Genomic DNA, 24,442 nt, shown 5'->3' with positions numbered 1-24,442 from the left:
AACATGAAAAGGGGATACTGATTACCCAAAAGAGTTCATAAACTGCATATGCTTTTCCCTACATGTATAAACAGTTGAGATTACTTTGCACTGATCAATATAAAATAGGCCCATTAAGAAAAATCAAGGCCGGGCGTGGTGGCTCACGCCTGTAATCCTAGCACTTTGGGAGGCCGAGGCGGGCGGATTGCTCAAGGTCAGGAGTTCGAAACCAGCCTGAGCGAGACCCCGTCTCTACCAAAAATAGAAATAAATTAATTGACCAACTAAAAATATATATATACAAAAAAATTAGCCGGGCATGGTGGCGCATGCCTGTAGTCCCAGCTACTCGGGAGGCTGAGGCAGTAGGATCGCTGAGCCCCCGAGATTGAGGTTGCTGTGAGCCAGGCTGACGCCACGGCACTCACTCTAGCCTGGGCAACAAAGTGAGTCTCTGTCTCAAAAAAAAAAAAAAAAAAAAAAAAAAAAAAGAAAAATCAAGGAGCTTAATCAAAGCAACAAGATAGGCACTTCCTTTATCAGTATTACTAAGAAAAAAATGCAGGAAAACTAAGACTCTAGTTTTCTGTTCTGACAAAAAAAAAAATCCTAGGGATGAAGGGAAGATTATTGAAAGTCTCAGTTTTGGACAGAAAGCCAGATGGTTCCAATTGTTGATACCTTTATCTTCTTCAGATAATGCCTCTAGAACCCTCATTACCTCTCTATTCTTCCTTGGGAAAGAAGGTGTTTCTGCGATATATCGCTAAGAGATAGTTGACAACAAATAGAAAGTAAACATCATGGACAAAATTGCTTATTTTATACGTCAGTTGGTCTACACTACAGTTAGGAAATATGAATATATCAAATATATTAAAAATACTTTAATCCCTTAGATATTTATATTTACTTATCAATAAATCATGTATGTTTTAGATGTATCAAAAGGATGCAGGATTTTGATGTAGATTTAGCTTTTTAGCTAAATCTGATGTAGGATTTTGATGTAGATTTAGCTAACATGTTTACCTTATGATTTTAAAAATTTTTTGTGTAGCAATTCACTTTATATTATCAAATAAAAAGATTTAAAATAGAAAAATAAGAGTTACACAATGGAGAAAGAAATAAAATATGAATACAAAGGACTGTAAGCATAAGGAATAATAGAAGGAAGTCATATTAGACATAGTTTTAGAGTTAAGATTTGGGGGCTGGCCACAGTGACTCCTCACACCTGTAATACTAGCACTCTGGGAGGCCAAGGTGGGAGAATCGCTCAAGGTCAGAAGTTCGAAACCAGCCTGAGCAAGAGTGAGACCCTATCTCTATTAAAAATAGAAAGAAATTAATTGGCCAACTAAAAATATATAGAAAAAATTAGCCGGGCATGGTGTCATGTGCCTGTAGTCCCAGCTACTCGGCAGGCTAAGGCAGAAGGATTGCTTGAGCCCAGGAGTTTGAGGTTGCTGTGAGCTAGGCTGATGCCATGGCACTCTAACCGAGGCAACAAAGTGAGAAAAAAAAAAAAAAAGATTTGGGCTCATTGGCTTTATTAGCATTATTAAATGCATATACAAAGAAATTACTGTGGGACATGTAGCTTTTGAAAATTATATTTTGCTTTATGAAGTATGAGAACTTAATTAAAATGATTTTATTGTCATACTTCTCATGCCACCATATCTATCACTGGTTGGTCTGAAAATTAAATCCCATTAGATGTGTGACATAGTATATAATATTCAATAAGGACTACTAATAAAAACAATAAAATTAATGAGTAGTAATAACAAATTAATAAATGATATCTAAATATAATAATATGATGCTATTAATAACTGATCATTATTGGCCTTCATTTTAAATCTAAACTAAATCACAAACATTATCTAGTATTCTCAAAAATAACTACATTATGTGAAATGACACATCAAATTCACTTTTATCCAAAATACAGATTCCATTACTGACAATTGGATACAAATACTTTATTGTCTGGGAATGTTTCTTACTCAAAACCTAGCTTTGAGAATAATGTTTTACAGCTTTGGAAATAAAGGAAAGAAATTATTTTAACCTTCTTCTCCCATATTTTTCCTTCTAAATTCTGGTTCCAACCCAGTGATCTCTCCAACTGTTACAGAAGTACCTATTAATATATTGTGACACTCTCAAATGTTAAGATATAATCTGGATGAGCTAATGTTGTAAAATATGACAATCTGAGAACATATTAATAGTTAGGATGCCTCTCACATGTAACCATGCATACAATATTCAAGGAGAAAAAAAGAAAGATGAAAGAGAACGTTGGGGAAATAGTCTATTTTTTTCTTTAATAGGATGTATAATACATCTAGCACATAAGCATTTTTGCTCCTGAGCATTGCAAATAGTCTTTGTTCTTCTTTGTTCTTCCTTGGCATCCCTCTGGGGAGGTGTGGCCTTTTTTGAAATAGATTTCCACTCTCTTAAATAGAAGGTGAAATATTTCCAGATGATAAATAGCTTTGGGTCTGTTGCCCAGGCAGGGGAGTTCTCAACTCACATTGGGCTGTTCAAGGGAATTCCTAACCTTGTAAAGTGGTATTCCTCTTGCTCATATGGCAACAATTAAGCTAGGAAGAACAAATGAGTCCCCTCAGGAGAGTCAAGTGCCATAGAATGTCAAATATTCTTGGGCATTCAGTGGCTTTGGAAACAGAGAAATTTGCATTATACCATTATTTAGGGTCATCTTTGGGTCTGGTCTCCTTTAATCTATAAACAATAACTTAAACATAGTCTAATGGCTTTGTATTTAATGTAATGGCCTCTATGATATTCTCAGGAGCTGAATAGGTATAAACATGAAACTAAGCAACTACAAAAAAAGAAAATGCTAAGTATTTTATAAGTTTACCAAGAAAAATCTAGCAAAAAATAGTTTGTTTTGTACATAATGAAATTATTTCAGTCAAAGAAACTCACATAAAATTTTCTTATACTCAGTTTGGCCAGTTTATCTGAGTGCATCTTGTGTATAAATAAAACAGTTACAGTATTACTTCAAATCTGGAGCACTAGCTGCTGAACCATATTACTAAACCATTCTACATTCTTTATTATCATAGATTTTAAAACTGGTAATGAGTTTTACCACTTAATGTAATTATCACATCAAAATTTACTGAGAGTGTCCTGTAAAAAGAACATTTCTCTCACATTTGAATGTGTGTATAGAGCTTGCTGTCAGAAGATTCTGTAACTCCTGTTACAAGGATCTCTGTATTAAGCAGGGCAGACTTGTATGTGACCAATTTTGCCCATATATGTTTGAGACTGAAGAGAAGATAAACAGATATAGCAATAAAGACATAGACATATCAGGAAGTTTCTTGTTCCATCAGACAAATTCAGAATGGGGAACTATTTCCCTGAAAAATATAATGACAAGTAAATTAGTTAATTTATTAAAAAATAAAGGAAAAACTTAAAGAGATATTTAGAGAGAGAAGTGGGGAATATTGAATATGATAGGTTATGAAGTGATAAACGGCATTTTTATTAATTTACTTAAATGAAATATTGACATTATGATTATGTAGGAAAAGTGCTTATTTTCAAGAAATTGGTGCTGAAGTATTGATTAGGGAATTGTTATTATGTTTGCAAATTGTTTTAAAATAATCTATACATAAAAATAAAGCAAATATGGCAAAATGTTAATAATTGTTTAATTTAGATAGTGATTGTATCATTCTTTCTATTTTTCTGTTGGTTTGAAGTTTTATTTAATGAAATTCTGGTAAAGGAACATAGTGTACTACCCATAGTGTACCCATAGTGTACTACCCATATGGGTCTCTCTCCTGAGACCAACAATAATTAAAGGAACAAAATTATCAACCCATAATCCTGGTAGGAATGGCATAGAGGTCACCAGAGAAGATAGCCAATTTCTGTCACATGGTAAGGAGGTAAAGATATTAAACTAGACAATAATAATATGTGAGGATAAAATAAAGGCATTCTTTGATATACAAAGACTCAAATAATATGTCTGCCACAGACCCATTCTTAAGAAGTTATATGAGATTGGCACCCACAAACAAAATAGCAAACCAAAGTAGAAGAAAATGTAAGATCCAAGAAACAGTGTTTCCAAACAAAGAGATTAATAAAGAAAAATTCCATGTTGACAATTCTTTAGCTGCTCTTTTTTGGATTAGGAAGAAAGAGGCCTCCCAGAGAGAGGTAAATAGTGAAAAGATTAGATGTTGGGTGTAAGGAGTGGGGTGATCTTAAGCATATATAAAAAAAAAAAAAAACACAGACAAAAAGATATTGCAGAAAAATTCCATCTGCAAAACAAAACTATAGTAATCACATGGGTACTTTATATTACTTGGTAATGGAACCAAAATATTTATATTATTATAATTATTGTAAAAATAATATGAGTTGTTTTCTTTTTTTTTTTTTTTTATGTTTTAGCATCAACTGATGGACAAAGCTTGGAGGGCTTATGTATTAGTAAGGATTCTCCAGAGAAAAACAACCAATAGAATGTTGATAAACATAGATATAGATATGTACAGAGATTTATTATGAGGAATTGGTTCACAAATTTATAGAGGAGGACTAGTCCCAAGATATACCCTTGGCAAACTGGGTACCCAAGAGAACTAATGGTATTGTTCCAGTCCAAAGACTGGTAGGCTTAAGACCTAAGACGAGATAATGTTTTAGTTTGAGCCCAAAGGCAAAAGAAAGAAAAAAAAAAATCCAAATAGATATCCAAGCCTGAAAGCAGTCAAGCAGGAGGTGTTAGCATTTGGGTTAGCCTTTTTATTCATGCCCTGAATTGATTGGATGTGGTCCACCCACACTAGGGAGGGCTATCTACTTTACTTAGTCTATTGCTTCAAGTGTTAATCTCCAGAAACACTCCATAGACACACCCAGAATAATACCCAGCCCAATCTCTGAGTTAAGTTGACACATAAAATTAAACAACAGGTTTACATTTAAAGAGACTGGGCCAGGCAAGGTAGCTTACAACTGTAATCCTAGCACTCTGGGAGACTGAGGTAGGAGGATCACTTGAGCTCAGGAGTTCGAGACCAGTCTGAGGAAGAGTGAGACCCATCTCTACTAAAAATAGAAAAAATTAGCTGGGAGTGGTGTCATACCTCTGTAGTCCAATCTACTCAGGAGGCTGAGGCAGGAGGATTGCTTCAGCCCAGAGTTTGCGGTTGCTGTGAGGTAGGATAATGCCATGGCACTCTAGCTTGCACAACAGAGTAAGACTCTGTCTCAAAAAAATAAAATAAAAAATTTTAAATAAATTAAAAATAATAAAAAGAGATTGAATTCACAAATCTATAGGACAGACTTTTTTAAAATATAGACCATGGGATCTGTGGAGAAAAACAGAAAGAGATAGTCTATTGCTATGATCTTAGCAAATGGAGAACTGGAAATATATTCTATGACTGAACTGAATTCAAAACCAAAGATACACACGTACTACTTAGACTAATGTTTGATTGACAACATGTAGAATAAGTGGTATTACAATTCTTTTGAGACAAGAAAGTGGTGTGGAGTTTGCAAGTCAACAAAAACATTGAAATTGATAGTTAAAGAACAAGTATAATATGTTATCTTTTAGACAGTCTTAATATGTGTATATTATTTATAAGAACTACAATAGAAACACTCAAATGTGATTTCCCCAGGTGACTTGGAAAGACAAGGGTACAGTGGGAACTCTTTCATGCTCTTTGATATTTAGCAATTTCACATATTAATTTAAGATATTTGCAACCAATTTATGTAATAAATTCATATTTATTGATACAGAAAAATACACGCAACATAATCTATCTAAAAAGCAGGTTACAAAACAGTATGCAGTGTACCATAGCACATATGAACCCATGCTTAGCAAAGTAATTTGCAGGGCTATTCACCAAATGAGAAATTTTATTGGTAATGAAATTATGATGATTTATGAATTATCCCCTGTTTTCTGATTTTCCATAATCTCATATACTTTATTCTGAGAGAACAAAAGACAAAACCAAAAAAGAAACAGTAAATTCATTACAATCCTACAGGCTAAGTCAGTATGAAAAGAGGGAAAGTGAATGGTTCTGAAAGTAAAGATAGGAATAAATTAAAAATTTGGAACACAAAGAACAATTTATAAATCAGCATCCATTTAAAGGAGAAATAAACTATGGTTTTAAATATTTTATATGCAAAAATACATTAAAATCATTTTTTGCAAAATTCCTTGAAAAATGATTTGTAATAACTTTTCATTTTGTAACCTTCTCATAACAACCATCCTGATTGCCTCATAAAAACCAAACGTGGTAACTGTCCAGGGTGCTTTGCTTATTCTCCATTCCCCTCTAGGAAATATGCCTAATTCTTAGAATTAGGAGACTACATAAAGAGGCATATTTTATGTTAAATGGTTACATTTAGCAGCAAACCAATAAGTTGATGGCATTTATATAGTGTATGTATATATTGGACTCATGTGGAAACAGACATATCCACATAGAGATTAGTAATAGTATTTGTTAAACATAATTTTTGGTTTTCATACAAAAAGTACCTTTTCAAAATCAGCAGTTTATCTTCCCAACACACCCCATGCTGTATCCATTCCTAGTAAACACCCCCTATCCTGGCAAATGGCAAATGAAAATGAAATTATAGTGATATAAAAAACATTTTCCATGTTACATGCACTTTTCAACCCAGAGAAAATAAGAATAAATTTCTTTTTTGTGCAGCAGTTTCTGAAATATAATCAGAGAGATTCTAGTAAACATTTAACTTTCAGTTAGCTTTCTCAAAACTTTTAAACACTGGAATTCAAGATTTGCTTATGCTCTGAAGCTAGTCCTCAGTATCTTTTTAAGCCTCTCTTGGCATCTCATTTTCATGCACCATCTGAGATGATTTAGAAAACACCAGAATATAACAACACCATTTCCACAAAACTACCTGGACAGTGTCTACTTCTACGTTTATCATTTATGTAATAGAACTCTGTTTCTGGGAGAAATTTTATTTAAGTGTTGATACCAAAAGATGATATTATTGGAGTTAGCAGCGTCAATCAGTAAATGTAGTTGGCACCTACTCAGAAACAGCTTATTTCTAATAATTAGAATAAGAAATATTTCTAGCTCTTATTTTCAAATTTCTATAAAGAAAAATAAATTTATTTTTGCAGAATCAGTAGCTAACAAGCTGTGTGTGTAGCTTAAAATGATTGTGTAAAATGGCATCATGTGATTTTTTTAGGATTAACACAACCCCAAGATGAGACAAAGCACATGAATTCTTCTGTAGCCTTCCTTCCTTTTTTACGCAAATAAAACTAAGAACTGGCTTCCCAGTATGCTAAACCAAATTCCACTGCTGAAAGATTTGAAAAAGCAATTTCATCTATACAGTTAACATTTTAGAATCATTCAAGATTTGACATTGTTCAAGATTCATAAAAAATTACCATATTATTTGTCTTGATAGTTTCCTTTTTATTTTAAGAAAGTAGAGAAAAAGACACAAAAACATACATATGCATACACACACACACACATTCGCCACATTGTTTATGAAAGGATAGGAGTTGCTCGCTGGATCATTCAGCTTCATTGGATGAATACAATGCAGATACTTTAAAAATAGTTTGGGGCTAGGCGTGGTGGCTCACGCCTATAATCCTAGCACTCTGGGAGGCTGAGGCAGGAGAATTGCTTGAGCTCAGGAGTGCGAGACCTGCCTGAGCAAGAGTGAGACCTCATCTCTATCAAAAATAGAAAGAAATTAATTGGCCAACTAAAAATATATAGAAAAAATTAGCCAGGCATGGTGGCACATGCCTCTAGTCCCAGCTACCCGAAGGCTGAGGCAGGAGGATCGCTTGAGCCCAGGAGTTTGAGATTGCTGTGAGCTGGGCTGATGCCACGGCACTCTAGCCTGGGCAAGAGAGTGAGATTTTATCTAAAAAAAAAAAAAAAAAGAATTTTTAATAATTTCAAATGATACTGAAAACTGATTATGATATTTTGTTATTGAAAAAAGCCAACTCTGTTTCTTTTTAACTCCTTTTTAAATTAAATTTTAATTTTTAAATTTTTTATTTCAGCATATTACAGAGGTACAAATGTTTACATATATTGCCTTTGCCCATAGAGTCAGAGCTTCAAGCATGTCCATCCCCCAGATGGTGTGCATTGCACCCATTAGGTATGAATATACCCATCCCCAGCTCAGTTTCATATATTGTATGTGTATAGATATATATAAAAATCAGATAATTATATATAAACATATATGCATAATAAATACATATTTATGTATGTATTTACCCTTACAATTGTATACATTTTTATATCTATATAACTGAAATGCATAAAAATAATAAAAGAAGTTATCTCTAGGTTAAAAGATGATGAGGATTTTCATTTTACTTATCTTATTTTCTATTGAAATTATTTTATATTTGAAATAAAAAATTATAATATCCAACATCATGCTATTATTTAACATCATATTGATATTGAAAAAACATCTATCCTTTATGCTAGTCACCTGAATCGGTCTGAATCAATTGGCACTGAATAACTAATTTTATACATTTCTTGTGAATGCGGAATATTGACTGTAATCTCCTTTAAGGTATTATCATGTGATAAATTCCCTTAAAATGTCTAATCCTTCAAGCATTTTACATTCATCAACTTCATTTTCAGTTCAAAATTTTAACCTATTTTCACATATTTCTTCTGAAGCTTTAATCTCTGCAAAACTCATCTTTAAATTAGTAGAAAAATGTAGAAGAATGAGGAGTAGCAACAACTGAATTTAATTTATTTTTATGTCAGTTTACAAAGAAAACAGTTCTGATTTTAGCTAAATGGAGGGCTTTCTTGTGTTTTCTGTTTGTTTATCTTGTAATCTACTTGGATCACATAGTGAAAATTTACTTGGAAATTTCACTCAGCTCCCACAATATTACCATATATCCTTTGAGCTGTTGGCAAAATGGATCCAGTTTATGAAGTCATTTCTTTTATACTGAGCTTTTTCCTGACATATATATTTAGATAAATTAGAAAGCAAAAGCAATACCCACTGTGTTGAATATCTTTAATAGTATGGTTGAAATTTGTAATTTGAAATTCCTAAGTTCAAAGAACATTTATCTACAATTTGATTTTACGCTTGAAACTTCCTGAGCTTCACAGTACTTTGTAAAAAAATTAGGAGAAAAAAATACTTCTTCCTATCATTCATAGCAATTTTTCTTATACTTAAGTAAAATATACAGAAACTTTTAAAGGAAAATAAAAATGCCGTGCCTTCTTAATGTTGCCATGTTTCTTTCATTATGCGACTTAACCAGGTATAAATCCTTATGCTTTTAGTCTTATACAAATACACTTTCAGAGTAAATTTTGGAGTAAGTACAATTTCACAAAATGAATACATTTATTTTAAAAACATTACTTTGAACAATGATGTTATTTTACTGAACGTAAACCAGAATGTTGTGTTTAAGAACAAAGATGTTCAGCCTCTACTTAATCTGGCTATATTTGTGCTTTGATATTATTAATACTAACACAGAGAACTCTTACTTGCAAAAGAATATTTATATAATTTAAAATATTTTCAAAATTTCTTTTGTATTGAAACATTAAGAAAAACAGAACTCATTCTTTCCCAATTTTTTTGAAAGAGAGCAGTGCTTATATTCAAATTTTAAGTCATAACTCAAATAGTTATAGTCACTGTAAATTATCAACATTTTTGTTTTGGTTGATCCGTTGACTGGAATGAGATTTTAAATAAAAATCTTGGATGCTGAAATCCAATGACTGTACCAAAATGAGCAGGGATAGTTTAAAACATTTAGATTAGACTCTGAATAAAAAGTACTGTATATCACATTATTAAGAATGCATATTAATATGCATATATTTATAAATATACTTTAAATTACTTAGAATACATATTGATAAAAATGTATATTCTTTGATACTTATATATAACATATTTTATGTACATATTTATTTATTCAGAAATAATTTATAAGTCTCTAAGACTCTGTTCATCTTCCATTTATTCTTGGACTCCAATTTCAGCAACTCTAACTTAGAGTATCACAATTTTGCTTTCCTGGCTACTTCCCTTATCGTTATTGATGTGTATCTTGTTCCTGCTATAACATGGCGTACTATACATGTGTTAAATTTCAAAAAAATCAACCGAATTTTATATTTCTACATAGTAAAAATATTCCACATATAGAATTAATTAGAACTATTAATTTGCCTGTGAATATGAAAGAATAATCAGTGCTTATACCAATCATCTGGTTAATCTTGGCTAACTCATTCAGTCTGTTAAATTGAGATGCTCTACCATACATGAATGAAAACTTCTTGGTGTACCACATCACTCTTTCCTTTTCAAATGAAAAAAGCTTGCTGTTTCTGAGTTTCTTTACTTTTATCTTACACTAGAATTAGCTCATTGATTTCTATTTTCAGGACATTTGGAGGGTTTTGGTTTGTTTTGTTTTTTTGGTATTTATGAGCTAATTTATTTTTCTCGTGATGATCATTCAAAATAAAGGAAGAAGTACAGTAAAAATTTGTGCATTTCACTTTATGAAAATTTTATTCCCAAAGGGATACAAAGAACTAGATACAAATGTTTAATATTAGTTATAATTATACCTGTTGATGTATTTGGGTAGTACTTTTGTTCTGATCTCCAAAATGCATCAAAATAGGATGGGATGAGAAAGGGATGGATGAAAGAATGGATATGTGATTTATCTATGTGATAAGGCAAGTCAATTAAAAGGTAAATGGTGGAATGCCTGGTATATATAGGTATATACAGTGTTCACTGCATTTTTTCAGCTTTTCTGGGTGTTAAAATTTTTATAATCAGAAAGTTGGAGGACTAAAAAACAAAAAAGAACTATAAGCTTTCATTTAACATTTCTGACTAAATAAATTATATTGCAAAGTATGATTTTTTAATATAGTAACAGCCCTTTAATAGTTTTTTCTCTCTCTCTTTCTCTCTCTCTCTTCTCTCTGCTCCACCAAAGCTCCACTCCGACCTAGACAAGGGAGAGGGCACTGTTAAATACACCCTCTCAGGAGATGGAGCTGGTACCGTTTTTACTATTGATGAAACCACAGGGGACATTCATGCAATAAAGAGCCTGGATAGAGAAGAAAAACCTTTCTACACTCTTCGTGCTCAGGCTGTGGACATAGAAACCAGGAAGCCCCTGGAGCCTGAATCAGAATTCATCATCAAAGTGCAGGATATTAATGACAATGAGCCAAAGTTTTTGGATGGACCTTATGTTGCTAGTGTCCCAGAAATGTCTCCTGTGGGTGAGTAGGCAAAACAATATTTTGTCAGATTCTATAAGACCTCTTCAATGTTTACTTTTTTATAGATTGATATAAACATCTTACTTGTAACCTGAAAGATTATTCTTCAACTGTAGTGGAAACAATTATTTTCATTTATTCTTTTTTCTTGTTTTTCTTTCCATTGCATTATGAAGATAATCACAAGAATATATAACATTATTTATAATGTTCCAACCTGTGCATTTAACTGAACCCATAGAATCCATTTGCACATTAAGTGCAAAATTCATTTTGTATTGAAATTGACTGTCATCACAATTATAGATACCTATATATTGCTGGAAATAACTACCACACATCACTAATACCAGATAGTAATTTTTAGCTCAAAGTAAATTATTAATATCTAAAGCCTACATGCATTTGACCTAGAAGTGGTCCAGAAAAGGATGCATTGCAAGGGTGATACTGTTTCCTTTGTGGGTATAATTAACCCATAGTTGCCATGCCAACAAACCAAAGAGCAAATAATATTGTGAAGTCATTATTAAAATAAGTTTGCAATTAGACCATAGTAGCATCGTCATTTTTAAAATTTAAATTTGACATAAATTTGCATTTCAATATGAACCTAAATTTCCAAAGTCCTATAATATGTGCTATACAAGGTCAGTAAGTTAAAGATTCCAGCTTTAATGATAATTTTAAATTATAATTTTTATTCCTCAGTCACCATTGCTAATCTCTCAATTTATTTCAAAGTGACTTCTGGGTTTTTTTTATCACATTTAAAAGATAAAGCTACTCATTACGTATGGGTTAAGACTTGAAACTCTCTTGTGTGAGCCATTGCTGGTATTTCCTAAGTCTGACATGTCTCAGAGGGCTTCCGCTGCCCCTACAACCATCCAGGACATGCGATGAACACTGTGCGTGCTACCCTGAGGGCAGAAGCAGGTTAGTGGCTGTAGAAGTTGTCACATGGATTTACTACAAATGCACTTGAAATTGTGTGTGTGACCTTATCAGGCATTTAAAGACCATGTTCTCTCCTTGAACTAAGAAATCAGCTCAAAGTAGTTCACTTAGATTTCAAATTTTAATGTGCACACCCAGGGCTGCAAATCTGTTATTAAGTTTTTCCTACAATTTTTGACTTGCCTCTTTTATATAGTGTTATAATTGCTAGAGATTTAGAAATACAATTGAGAAGAAGCATGTCTCCTTAGAAAGTAGTCTTTGAAAATGGTGGAGGCTATTTTAAAATTGTACCTTTACGGGGGAAAAAAAAAGTAGCATTCTGAGAAAAAGTAAGGCTTTTAAGAAGACATGCTATTTAGTAGATAACTAGTTCAACTGAGTGCATACTTCATGTAAATTGGAAATATTGACATGAATTTATGACCTCAGTGACTCTTTACTACCAAAATAGCATTTTTAAAGCAAATACACATATGTTTCTACAGTATTAGAAAATTCTATTTTATTAGATAAACAATTAGGTCTTTTGTTGTGCTGATTAAAAGAAAGAGTAGGGCTATATTGTCAAAGCCCTTGTATAGAGGTTTGCAAGTAGTATCTGAAGAGAAAAATATATCTGGGAAATCAGAAGATAGGTAAGTGGGAAAACTAAGTAGTTCCTGTTTTTGAGGTATTAGGGCAGAACATAATTTATTATGCTGTCATAAAATATTGGAAAGATCTGTGAAAAAATAGGTTCTTTAAAATGTTTTGCCATATGCAAAACACTGAAATTTACCATTGGTTACTTAAGAGACTCCAGTAAATACTTAAATTGATTTTCAATGCACCACCTTCTCTCCACCTTTTTTCTTATTTTTAATAATGAAAAAAATATTTCTTTTGAATGTGAAACTATATCACATGGTATGAGTTCAGATATTCTTGGACTGCATTTACATAATATTCACTTTTCAAATAGATACAAAGAGATAAAACACTATGAATTAAATGTTAAAAATTAAGTACCTATCATGCATTGCTTTTATCATTCTCAAAAATCCCATGTATGCACATGAACCCAAAAAATACAAAAGATCCAGTTAGTCTTGTGGTATCTGCTCTCTCTGCTTTTACATGACCAACCTAAACTTAACCAACTATGCATCCAGAACTTATATTTATGTTCCTAGAGAACTTGAACTCCATTCTTAAGTATACTCTTCTTACCAGATGGATATGGTTCACTGTTCTAACAGTCTAAAAGATTATTATTTTCTCTATTTCTTTTATCCCATGCAATCTAGGCAGTCCTAGTTTTGTATAATTTTCCTTTTAATATTAAAATAATCTTTAATCAAGACCAGATGGAACTTTGTATGGTGTATTGACAATATAGCTATTGTTGCAACAAATCTCACTGTTGGTTGCAGATATCCACATTTGAGGTATTCTCTAGTAAATAACTTTTCTTTCCTAATAAGTGAAAATATTACTATTTTATTTTAAATAAAAGTGAGGAATTGAGCAATTTAAAAATACATGTAGTGAAATAAGTTATTTGTAGTACAAAATAGAAGAAGAATAAATATTGGAAAATTGAAGCAATGTGTATTATGCAAATGTCAATTTAACAATAATGGATTATACATGTGGAACTATGAGGAACACATAAACCTGCAAAGAAAATTAACTAAAGTGAAAATTACAGAGAACATAAGTGTACCAAGAGACAATTGTGGTGAGGGTCAAGATTTCAAGCTATAACACTATGGAATATATATATAATTTGAATATATACATAATTCCCTAAAATTGAAGAAAATTCTAGTGACTCTACGAATTGTTTCAGAGAAAGGTCACTCTGTTACTAACTTCTGCTACAGCCAATATGCCATGAAAGTAATATTCAGAGATAAAGTACTTTTCCTCTGACCTATGGAAATTACTTAATGATCCAGATATTCCCCAACTCAAAGCTACTCCTTGGAGACAAATTTGGATTTTATGAATGTGGTCTTAATTCTTTAAGATCACTAGAGTAACAATGAAATACAGTAATGTACCTTCTTTAATATCTGATGATTATGCATCAGTAGAATATGTAGTGTAAGTTACTTCTCCTAGAGTGCTGACAGGTTTAGAGTGTTTAAATTCATATTCACATTTGTATTACCGTCCTCTGCCTGAGCTAAGGCATCTTGAGGCAGCTGGTTGGACTATTTATAACTAGGTTGTAGTTGATGTCAACTACGAATCATGATTTATGTAGTAAGAAGTTACCATTTCCTAAGCAGTAGCCTGGTGCCTGACAATCTAACTGGAGATTTGCATTTCCTATTTTGTTTAACCATTACAATAACCTCTAATAATATTGTTTACTGTTTTTATTTTTTTTTTAATGTGAAAGCTTAACTCCTATGTATAAGAAAGTAGGAAAGACTCCTAGGCTCTTTAGAACAAAGTTGATCACAATCACTTACATTGTTTTTCTGGTACTGGTAGCTGCTAAGACTTTGGGAAACTTAAGTTTAGCTTTCAATCTCTGATGACCTGGTTAAGAATTTGGAATACTTATATCATATTAATTATATTATATTACATAATTTGAGGATGCAGGTGTCTGCTTAAAATAAAATCTGAGGAATAGGTATCTCCTATCCACTATCTTAAAGAAAAGTCTAGTAGAAGTTTAAATAAAACAAGATACACATAAAAGAAATTAAGCCACAGGCTTAATAAATACAGTTAACAGGTAACCCTTTGGTCTTGTTTTCCTGAACTGTATTTTGTTTTATATGAATTTTGGAGAGAAATGCTAAGATGAAATTTTGATAGAGTTTTTTTAGAGATTATCAACAAGAGAATATTTTCTACATGCCCATATTTAAATAGTTTAACTCCAGGAAAGAAATAGTCCAGACTGTGACTATACTTTATATTAATTTATTAACTTGTTATTGTAATTTAGAAACATATATAAATCTCCACATTTCCTTATTTTCACAGAGTTTCCACAGAAAAACCAAGAAATAATAAAGTAGATATATTCTCTTATCCCATGAGCCAGCCATGATAACAGAAAGCAGGTGAAATAACATGGTGGAAACAAGTGAACTGTCATCAGTTTCAATCTATGCCCCACAAGCAGAGTTTTCTTCAGGAGATTGGGGACAGAATGCTGACTATTTTCTACACACAAAAACATTCTGTTTGTATAACCAAAACACAATCTTCAAAACCATGAAATTAGCATTAATGCATTATTATAATCTTATCTCTAGACTCCATTCTAGCTTCATCACTTGCTTCAATAATGTCTTATACAACAAAAGTTCAAGTTCAGAATCACACATTGGATTACAATGTCAAGTCTCTTGTTTTCTTCAATCTGAAACAGTTCCTTACCCTTTTCTTGGCTTTCCTAACACTTTTGAACATTTCTGGCAGTTTATTTTTTAAGAACATTCCTCTCATTTTGAGTTTGTATGACGTTTCCTCATGCATGAATTAAGGATATGCATCTTTGATGGGAATACAAAAGAAGCAATTCTGTGTTCCTCTCATTGTAGCCTGTCTGGTGAACCATGGTTTTGATTTGTTTCATTACTGATATTCATGTTTATTACTAGATTAAAGTTGTTTATGTCTTCCCCATAGCTGCATAAAACACTCAGCAAAACCTTAGCAGCATACAGCAGCAGTGTCTATTTTCTCACAGGGGCATGAGTACCAGGAGTGCCACTACTGGGTACCTCTGGCTCAAGGTTTCCAAAGAGGTCGCAGCCAAGATGTTGGTTGGGCTTGTGTTTCTACCTAAATGCTGAATTAACAGGAGAGAGAAATCTCCTTCCCTGTGTCATTATTGGTAAGCTTCAGTCCTTTGCTACATGGACCTCACAGGCTTACATAATAACATGGTGACTGGTTTCCCCCAGGGAGAGATATCCAAGAAAGATCTAGAGAAGAGGGAAAGGGAGAACACTTCTGATCAAAGCCACAGTCTATAACCTCATTTAAAAAGTGATGTCCCACCACTTCTGCCATATTCTAATTGTTAGAAATAAGTCCAGCTTATATCCACAGATTAAGATTACACAAAAGCATAAATACAAGGACGTTGGGATCATTGAGGACCTTTGTACAGTCTGCCTGCCACAGCCTACTCTCTGGTTCCCAGTGATTCATGTTGCTCTCTGATGCAATATATTTTTAGCCCCTTCCTGGCATCCCTAAATCTCATCCCATTATGGCATCAGCTCAAAGTGCAGAAACTCATCATATACATCAAGTTCAGGTAGGGAGGGAGCACCTTATATTTAGTTCTCCTTGACCTGTAGACCTGTAATACTAATGAGGCCAGTTATTTACCACATTCACATTCAGAATACCATGGTGAGATTTGCATGAGATAACTTACACAGACATTTCTGTTGACAAGTGGGAAAAGTTCAGCATATGGAAGTTGCTGGTATAACATAATTCTACAATCCAGGTGGTAAATGTTAAAAGTCATTTGATTAGATTCACTGCCTGTGAATAATAGTCTATGACTCTCAGTTTCACCCAAGTGTCCTCAAACTATGGCCCTTGGGCCACATGTAGGTGTTTTTGCCCATTTGTTTTTTGACTTCAAAATAAGATATGTACAGTGTGCATAGGAATTTGTTCATAGTTTTTTGTAAGCTATAGTCTGGCCCTCCAATGGTCTGAGGGACAGTGAACTGGCCCCCTCTTTAAAAAGTTTGAGACCCCTGCTCTAAGCCCTTGGTATTTTTAGATATTCTTCCTTTTTCATGAAATAGCATTCGTACTTAAAATAATATGTGGGTGCAGAACTTGTTAAGAGTTCAAGTCCCTTTGTTAAAGAGTCCAACTACTGTTTCCTAGCTGTGTGTATTTGTATAGGATATTTGCCCTACTTGTGCTTTGATTTCCTTATCTGCAAGTAAGGAATAATAATACTTTATTCTCAGGGTTATTGCAAGAAGCAAGGAAAAATTGCATGTTTACCATTTGCCACAATCCCTGAAGAAGTGCAGTCAATAAATAGGGAAGGGTCCTGGTAAGAGTTTGATAATCATTTTTAGGAAACTAGCAAGAGAAAGCCTGAATGGTAGAGGTTCCGACTAATTATCTTTTTTCCTTTTTTCATATAGTCACACCCTTTGACACAGGAGCTCAATATTTTCCATTGTCCTTTCTACAAATCTAACCAAGTTTATTCAAAAATATCTAATAGACTTGTATCCCAACTTACATTTTCTTTGGTGTCGAGGACTCTTTTACCTTAATGTGTGGAGACAAGCTGTTGATTTGTAAGAAACACCAATTATCAGATTCCGCTTTTGCTTCACAATCTGCTGAGATGCTTTAACACATTTGATGAAATTGAGCAAGGCCTGGGTATCCCTCCTGTGTCAGTCGTGAAGTGTCCACAGCATACAGCATGGCAAAACTATTTGCAGGGCCATAGGATGTTATGACTGTGTGTTGAGGGAGCATTTCATTTATCTGTTTGATTCTTGTGTTTTTATTAGTGGTGCGATTGCAAAGGAATGCTATTGACAGTTTTTGTGTGGCCTTGAGAGAAGAGTATGAATTGTTTTAGAGGCAGCACAGAGTGTCCCTAAACATAAACCATGCTGTATTGATAGTTGCTTTAGCAGCCACTGATCAGCCATAAATGTTAAAAATTAACAAGAAGTTCCTTTTTTTCTAAACCGCCAAATGACTCTAAGCATTAAATATATTTTAGCAGGAGTTGCTTCTCGGCCTCGGAGTGGTTCAAAACATTAAACATATTTTCAAAGTATTACTCCTTCCCCAGCCTCCAAGTGGTTGTAAACATTAAATATGTTTTATAAAAACTGCTTTGCCAGCTACTGGCAAGATAGCTATGAACATCATTTTTCTTTAAAGTTGCCTTCCAGCTGCGGGACTGTTTTTCCTTATTTGCTCTATTCTATTTACATTTTGTGCACAAAAGCAGGCAAGAGGCTACCTTGGCCCAATTGTCTATTGCTTTATGACAAGTGATCATGGGAGAACAGTTGCACCTCTATAAAACCCTGCTGGCCACAGGAGCTTACTGAGGTTCAATTGCTGGTACTAGATATTCCACACAGACATCAGCTCTGGCTTCCAAAATAATTTTTTGTGTAGTTTTTGTTGTGTAATGTGTTGAGGTATAAAGACGGGCATGGGCTAATATCAGTATTAAGAAAAATAGTTTCAAGTAACCAGATGCTAATGGATTCTATCTATCAATCTAGGTAAAAATATTCCATGAAGTAAACAGACTCTATGAAAAGTGAAAGGGCAGGACTAGTAAATTAATGGAGTCTGTAACCCAAACTTGATAAAGAACTTGAAATTCTATGACTGGAAATCATCCAGTGTGGTAACTGCATGTAATTCAAAGATAATGAAGAGTCTGTTATTATATAGAGGTCTGTCTAGGACTTAACCCAGGAAATCTCTTCATTTTAGCCAAGTTCATGACGGAAACCAAGTATATCACCCGAGTCAATTGCAAAATGAATGAGCTCTATCGTCCCACAGTAATTCATCATCAAGCCCAATAATTAATTATTCAGTAAGTTTGATTTCTACAGAATCCAAGTGTTTTCCAAGTTGTGTAATCGTATCTTGCCAAATGTTTTATTCTAGGTACTCAACAGATTCTAATATTAATCAGATATTATGTGATAGGTACATTTTGGGAACTGGTGTAGAACAGTGACCAAAAAAGACAAAAATTCCTGCTCTCATGAAGCTTTCATTCCAAAGGTCTCCTGTAGGGCAGCAAGCTACATTCTGTGGCCTAAATTCAACATCATCTGTTTTAATTGGAATAGTTACATTCTTTTATTTCTGTAGTATCTATGGCTGCTTCCACACTAGAATGGCAGAGTTAGCAACAGAGACCATATGACCCTCAAAAGCTAAAATATTTAATATCTGGTCCTTTACAGAAATGTATGGTGACTCATTATACTGAATTGAGTATGAGAGGAATTTTAAGGTCAAAATTTTATATAGACCTAGAAGGAAAAAGAGTGTTTCTCCCCTAGGAAATATTAATACCTCCTCCAAAAGAAAAAAATAAAAAATAAAAAATAAACGGCAGGAGCACATGTAAAACAAAGTAAAAGCAAGCACCACACTAATATGTAGTAGCATAAAATCAGATGTTCCCATTTAGTCCCTGCTGAAAGTTTTGTTTGGTTTTATTATAATCACTTAAACACTATTTTTAAGTATTAAGCATTCATGATAAAATATTTTTCATTTTAATTTTTTTAAATTCACCTGCAAAAATGATTCTTCTCATAGTTATGTAACTTTACTTTTTACATTAAAACTAAAAGTAAAAAAGTTGAAATAGGATAAACTCTATATTGGATTGAAACATTCATTCCTTTCCCATCTTCCTGTCTTAGGATTCATAATTAGTTGCCTCATTGAGATATAAGTTGAAAAAAATGGAAAATTGCTGAAAGCAATTTAAAAACTCACCAAATATTAATATTTATTACCAAATGAGAATTACGGAAAACTTCCTCAGAAAATGAGATTAGAGTGAAGGTATCAAAGTTGGCACTGTTTTCATTTCTGACCAAGAAACTAAACACTTGACAATTAAAAATCAGAGGCTACAATTGTACAAATAATTAACAAAAATGAACAAAAAATATGGTACAATTTGTCTAATTGGCAAAGGCACTAGAAGAAAAAGAAAATATGTCAATTAAACTGTCAACCATGTTAATTTTTCCTCCGAGAAAAACATTGTAATAGGATAATTTCATGAAATGCTTTGATGGCCTGAAGTTGTCAAAATATATTTAGCTACAGCAGAATTCAAATTAAATAAGAAAACAACTGGTAGTTGTTTGAATAACCAAAGGTTTTTATTTCATACCTTTTTTTCTTTCTCTTTTGCCTGTATTTAATCAAGTAGTATATATGATATTTGACAGTGAAATGATGCATACTGAAAATATTGATGATATAGGAGTTTAGTAGAAACTTCACTATAAGATTAAAAACTCACATTTCCATTTTCACCAAACTCTTTGAAAATATGATAATTTCTGAAATAATTTATCATCTTCACATAAGTAATATTTTTCCTAACATTAAGCGCCTATTTAGCTAAAGGCTAGAATTAGAAGAAACTCACTCATATGAGTATGTTTACATTTCCACTGTCAAATATATTCACTTAGTATTTAAATTGAGGTCTCTTATTTATTGTTCTCATTGCTGCCTGTTAGTTAGAAATATTTTATAATTTTAAAAGGTCATGTAAATTTTACTACCTATATTTCTTTTTTGTTTGTTTGTTTAGAAAAATAAGTTGGTATATACCTAAGCCAACAAATAATTCTATATGTTGGAAATACAAATGTTACTATAAAGAATTCACTTTCTAATAAGTTTTAGCTTTGTACACGTGGTTGCTTAAATATAGTACATAGAAATTCTATTTTATATTTTTAAAATGTGTTATTTATGGCCTGTACAATAACAGATCCCTATATCCAAGCATAAGAACTTTGTTTTCATATGTTAATTTTTTTTTTTTTTTGAGACAGAGTCTCACTTTGTTGCCCAGGCTAGAGTGAGTGCTGTGGCATCAGCCTAGCTTACAAGCAACCTCAAACTCCTGGGCTCAAGGATCCTTCTGCCTCAGCCTCCCAAGTAGCTGGGACTACAGTCATACACCACCATGACTGGCTAATTTTTTCTATGTATATATTAGTTGGCCAAATAATTTCTTTCTATTTATAGTAGAGACGGGGTCTTGCCCTTGCTCAGGTTGGTTTCGAACTCCTGAGCTCAAAGGATCTGCTCGCCTCAGCCTCCCAGAGAGCTAGGATTACAGGCACGAGCCACCGCGCCCGGCCAGTTAACTTCTAATATAACAGAAGTGGGCTTAGCTTAGTGGGAGAGTTATTAGAGTAAAATAGTTTTGAATGTCTTTTCTACAGTAAGAAGATTATTATTCGGTTAATAGCAGGGGAAGGAGGACTTCTAAAGAATATTTTATAAGCCCGCATATTTGTTTCTTTTGAGGATGACTTGTACTAATTCTAGAAAGGCAGAATGTTGTAGGAAAAACAAAATAATCTCTGGAATACATGAGATCTTGATCCAAACTTTGATGAAGGATGGGGAAGTATTTGATAAAGTGTTTCTTTTTATAAAGCTTAGCTAGTAAATAGTATTTGTCACTAAAAGTGTTGTTATAATAATTTAAAGAGATGCTATTTGGAAAAAAAATAAAACTAAACCCTAGAAGAGTTTAAATCACTACTAGTCATTTTTCTTCTGTGTGTTTTCAGATTTGAAGTATCTTCAATTACTTATCTATTTTCATTCTTGCAATTGTTCCCAATAAATCACCTAAGAAGGGTATTTTTAGAAACATCTCCTCCCAAGAATTCACAATGTTTTAAGGAGTATTACTTATACAAAATATGTGAATTGAAACTTAGGAAATAGGAAAGGGATATTATAGACATAAATAAGAAATTACTGTACAAAACTATGTCTAGTGGATGTGAAAAGTAATGACTTACAGTTTGAATTGTGAAAATGTACTAATCAAATGTATTTATCTCTTCTTTGTTCCAAAATATTGAAATCGTAGAATTTTACAAGTGTAAAAATAACTGTGAAAAGTTGAGGAAAGTTCTACTGCCAGACCAAAGAGTGAGGAATTTCTGAAGGACGTAAATCACGTCAGAGGGACGCCTATTTCAGGCCACATTAGAATTACTGGTACCGGACTTGCCTTTCCACCATAAACAATTATGAAACTGAAAAACATATGAGGCAACAATTTCTATGTTTGCAAGTCATACATTTTTTTTTTTTATTCTTTAAAATAGGGAAAGACATGAAATAAGCACCACATTTACCCAGACTATCTAATTAGGAGCACTTTTCCTCCCATGACACAGAAGGTGGACTCTAAGAATTGTGATTTGAGAGGTAGAGATTAATGCTTAAAGCTGCTAAAGTGACTGGAATTTGAGAACTGCTGAAGTGGCTGGAATTTGTATAGGAAAGGAAGGAGAGGCACAAGGTAGCCCTGCAGAAGTCAGACTAAAGGTTTAGCACTGGTTTCACCAAGAGCCATGCATGAGTGGGTTTAAGCTCTGCATGAGTGGGTTTAAGCTCTGCAAGCCCTTCTGAAAGCAGATACTGTGGGCATGATACCTGTAGTAACACAGGAAAGGGAGATGTCAAGGATACTGACTATCCACAGGGGACATGTTTTACTGAATATCTCAGGCATTAAGACTCAGGATTATTTCCTTCAATAAAGACTATGTCCTATGTCTAAGAACAAAAATGCAAGAGACTTTCCTTACCAAATAATGAAATCAGACATGACAGATCAAAAGGATCTGCCAGTAATTTAGCAGCTTTCAAAGGACCATCTATCTTAAGGCCTTCTTTGCAAGAAGACAACACCCAGATTTTCTACAATGTATTATTCAAAAATACAAATCATACAAAGAAGTAGAGAATTTTGATCAATAATCAAGGAAAAACCATCAATAATAAAAGACATAATAATGACTCAGGTGTTGAAATCAACAAATACTTATTATAAATGTTTAAGACTAACAGAAATATGGTCATAATGATAGAACAAAAAAGTAAATGATAATATACATTCTAGAAATACAAAATATACAATGAAAAATATATACCCTGTCACTGGCAGGGTATACTACCAGATGTTTATACTCTTGATAAGAGAGTGTCAAAAATGCATGAAGTAAAAATAGACAGATCTAAATAGAGAAATAGAAAAACTTTGGCTCCTAGTTGACTATTGTAACAGTCAGCTCAAAATAATTAGTGGATATATAAAAATTAGTAAGGACGTGGAAGGTTGTAAGGACACTATCATCCAATGTAGTATAATTTTAAATTACAGAACTCTACACAAAAAAATTTTATGATAACATTTTTATCAAATTTATATGGAATATTTATGAACAACTGTGTATTCTAGGCCATGAAATGTCTCAATAAATTGCAAAAGATTAAAATTTCTCTTCAGAGGTGAAGTGATGGTCTTATCAGGATACTGGTTAAAATGATATTTACACTTGTGAAAACTCATTAAATTGAACACTTAAATTCTGTAAATTTTACTGTATCTAAATTCTCATAAATAGAAAAAAATAGACTTATGAATATCTACATTTACATTCATACATACCTACATACATAAATCATATGTGAATATACTGGCAGTGAATCCCTGTAAAGGTGAGTAATCCATACCCCCATACTGACAAAAATAATTACTTTCTATAGAGTGATATTTTTTGTTGTAATCCAAAAATAATCCCAAGATCAGAGAGAGAAGGGAGTGGAATTTGGTATATACTATGAGAGTTGGCCAAGAAAACCACTTAATGTTTGCTTTATGTCCTTGCTCTTGGAAAAAAGGCCTCAATTTAGCTCTCTAAATTGTGACTACACATGACAGGAATTTTAATCATTAGAACATCCATTTACTTGAGTAAAATAAATCTCATGTGAGCAAAGGAAACAATTTTTGTTTACCAATGATGCTTAATAAAGACCCTTAACAACAGATGTAAGAGAAAAACAAAAATCACCAAATATTTATATAAATACAGTAAAATAAAGGGTGCATTATGTAAGAAAATGAAAAAGAAACCAAGGAAGTAGAATTAACAGTGGAAGCTAAATAAAATGTAAATAATCTTAGTGTCCTCAGAGGAATGTAAAGCACTAACATAACCATAAAACAAAATTGAAAAAAACTACCTGTTAAGGAGCAATACTCCAGAATGTCAGAAATTGAAAACACCATTGAAAAAATAAAAATGTAGTTAATAGGCTAAATAACATTTTTTTTAAAAAAGCTGACATCAAAAGATTATCCCAGAATCTGACTGCCTGAGGGAGAATAATAATTAAATCATTGAATATAAGAACTACTTAATAGATATATCTTCCTGGAAGACAAGGCTTTTTCTTTTGAAGATGCTAACATTTTCTGTTTATTAATTTTA

At 32.8% G+C, this 24,442-nt stretch overlaps 1 protein-coding gene across 4 annotated transcripts in view; it reads left to right on the top strand.

The window, feature by feature from the left end:
* The window catches only part of CDH12 (cadherin 12), a 947,374-nt gene that overhangs the window by 743,545 nt on the left and 179,387 nt on the right, over positions 1 to 24,442 (top strand). For all 4 annotated transcript variants that reach the window (XM_020290041.2, XM_020290040.2, XM_020290038.2 and 1 more), the window contains one exon: positions 11,129 to 11,423. In XM_020290041.2, the coding sequence (XP_020145630.2) occupies positions 11,129 to 11,423 (295 nt within the window). The remainder of the gene's footprint in view (positions 1 to 11,128; positions 11,424 to 24,442) is intronic.

This window comes from Microcebus murinus, chromosome 11 (genome assembly GCF_040939455.1).
Source record: "Microcebus murinus isolate Inina chromosome 11, M.murinus_Inina_mat1.0, whole genome shotgun sequence".
Lineage (NCBI taxonomy): Eukaryota > Metazoa > Chordata > Mammalia > Primates > Cheirogaleidae > Microcebus > Microcebus murinus.
The sequence above is the reverse complement of the archived record's forward strand: the minus strand, read 5'-3'. Positions and strand labels throughout refer to the sequence as shown.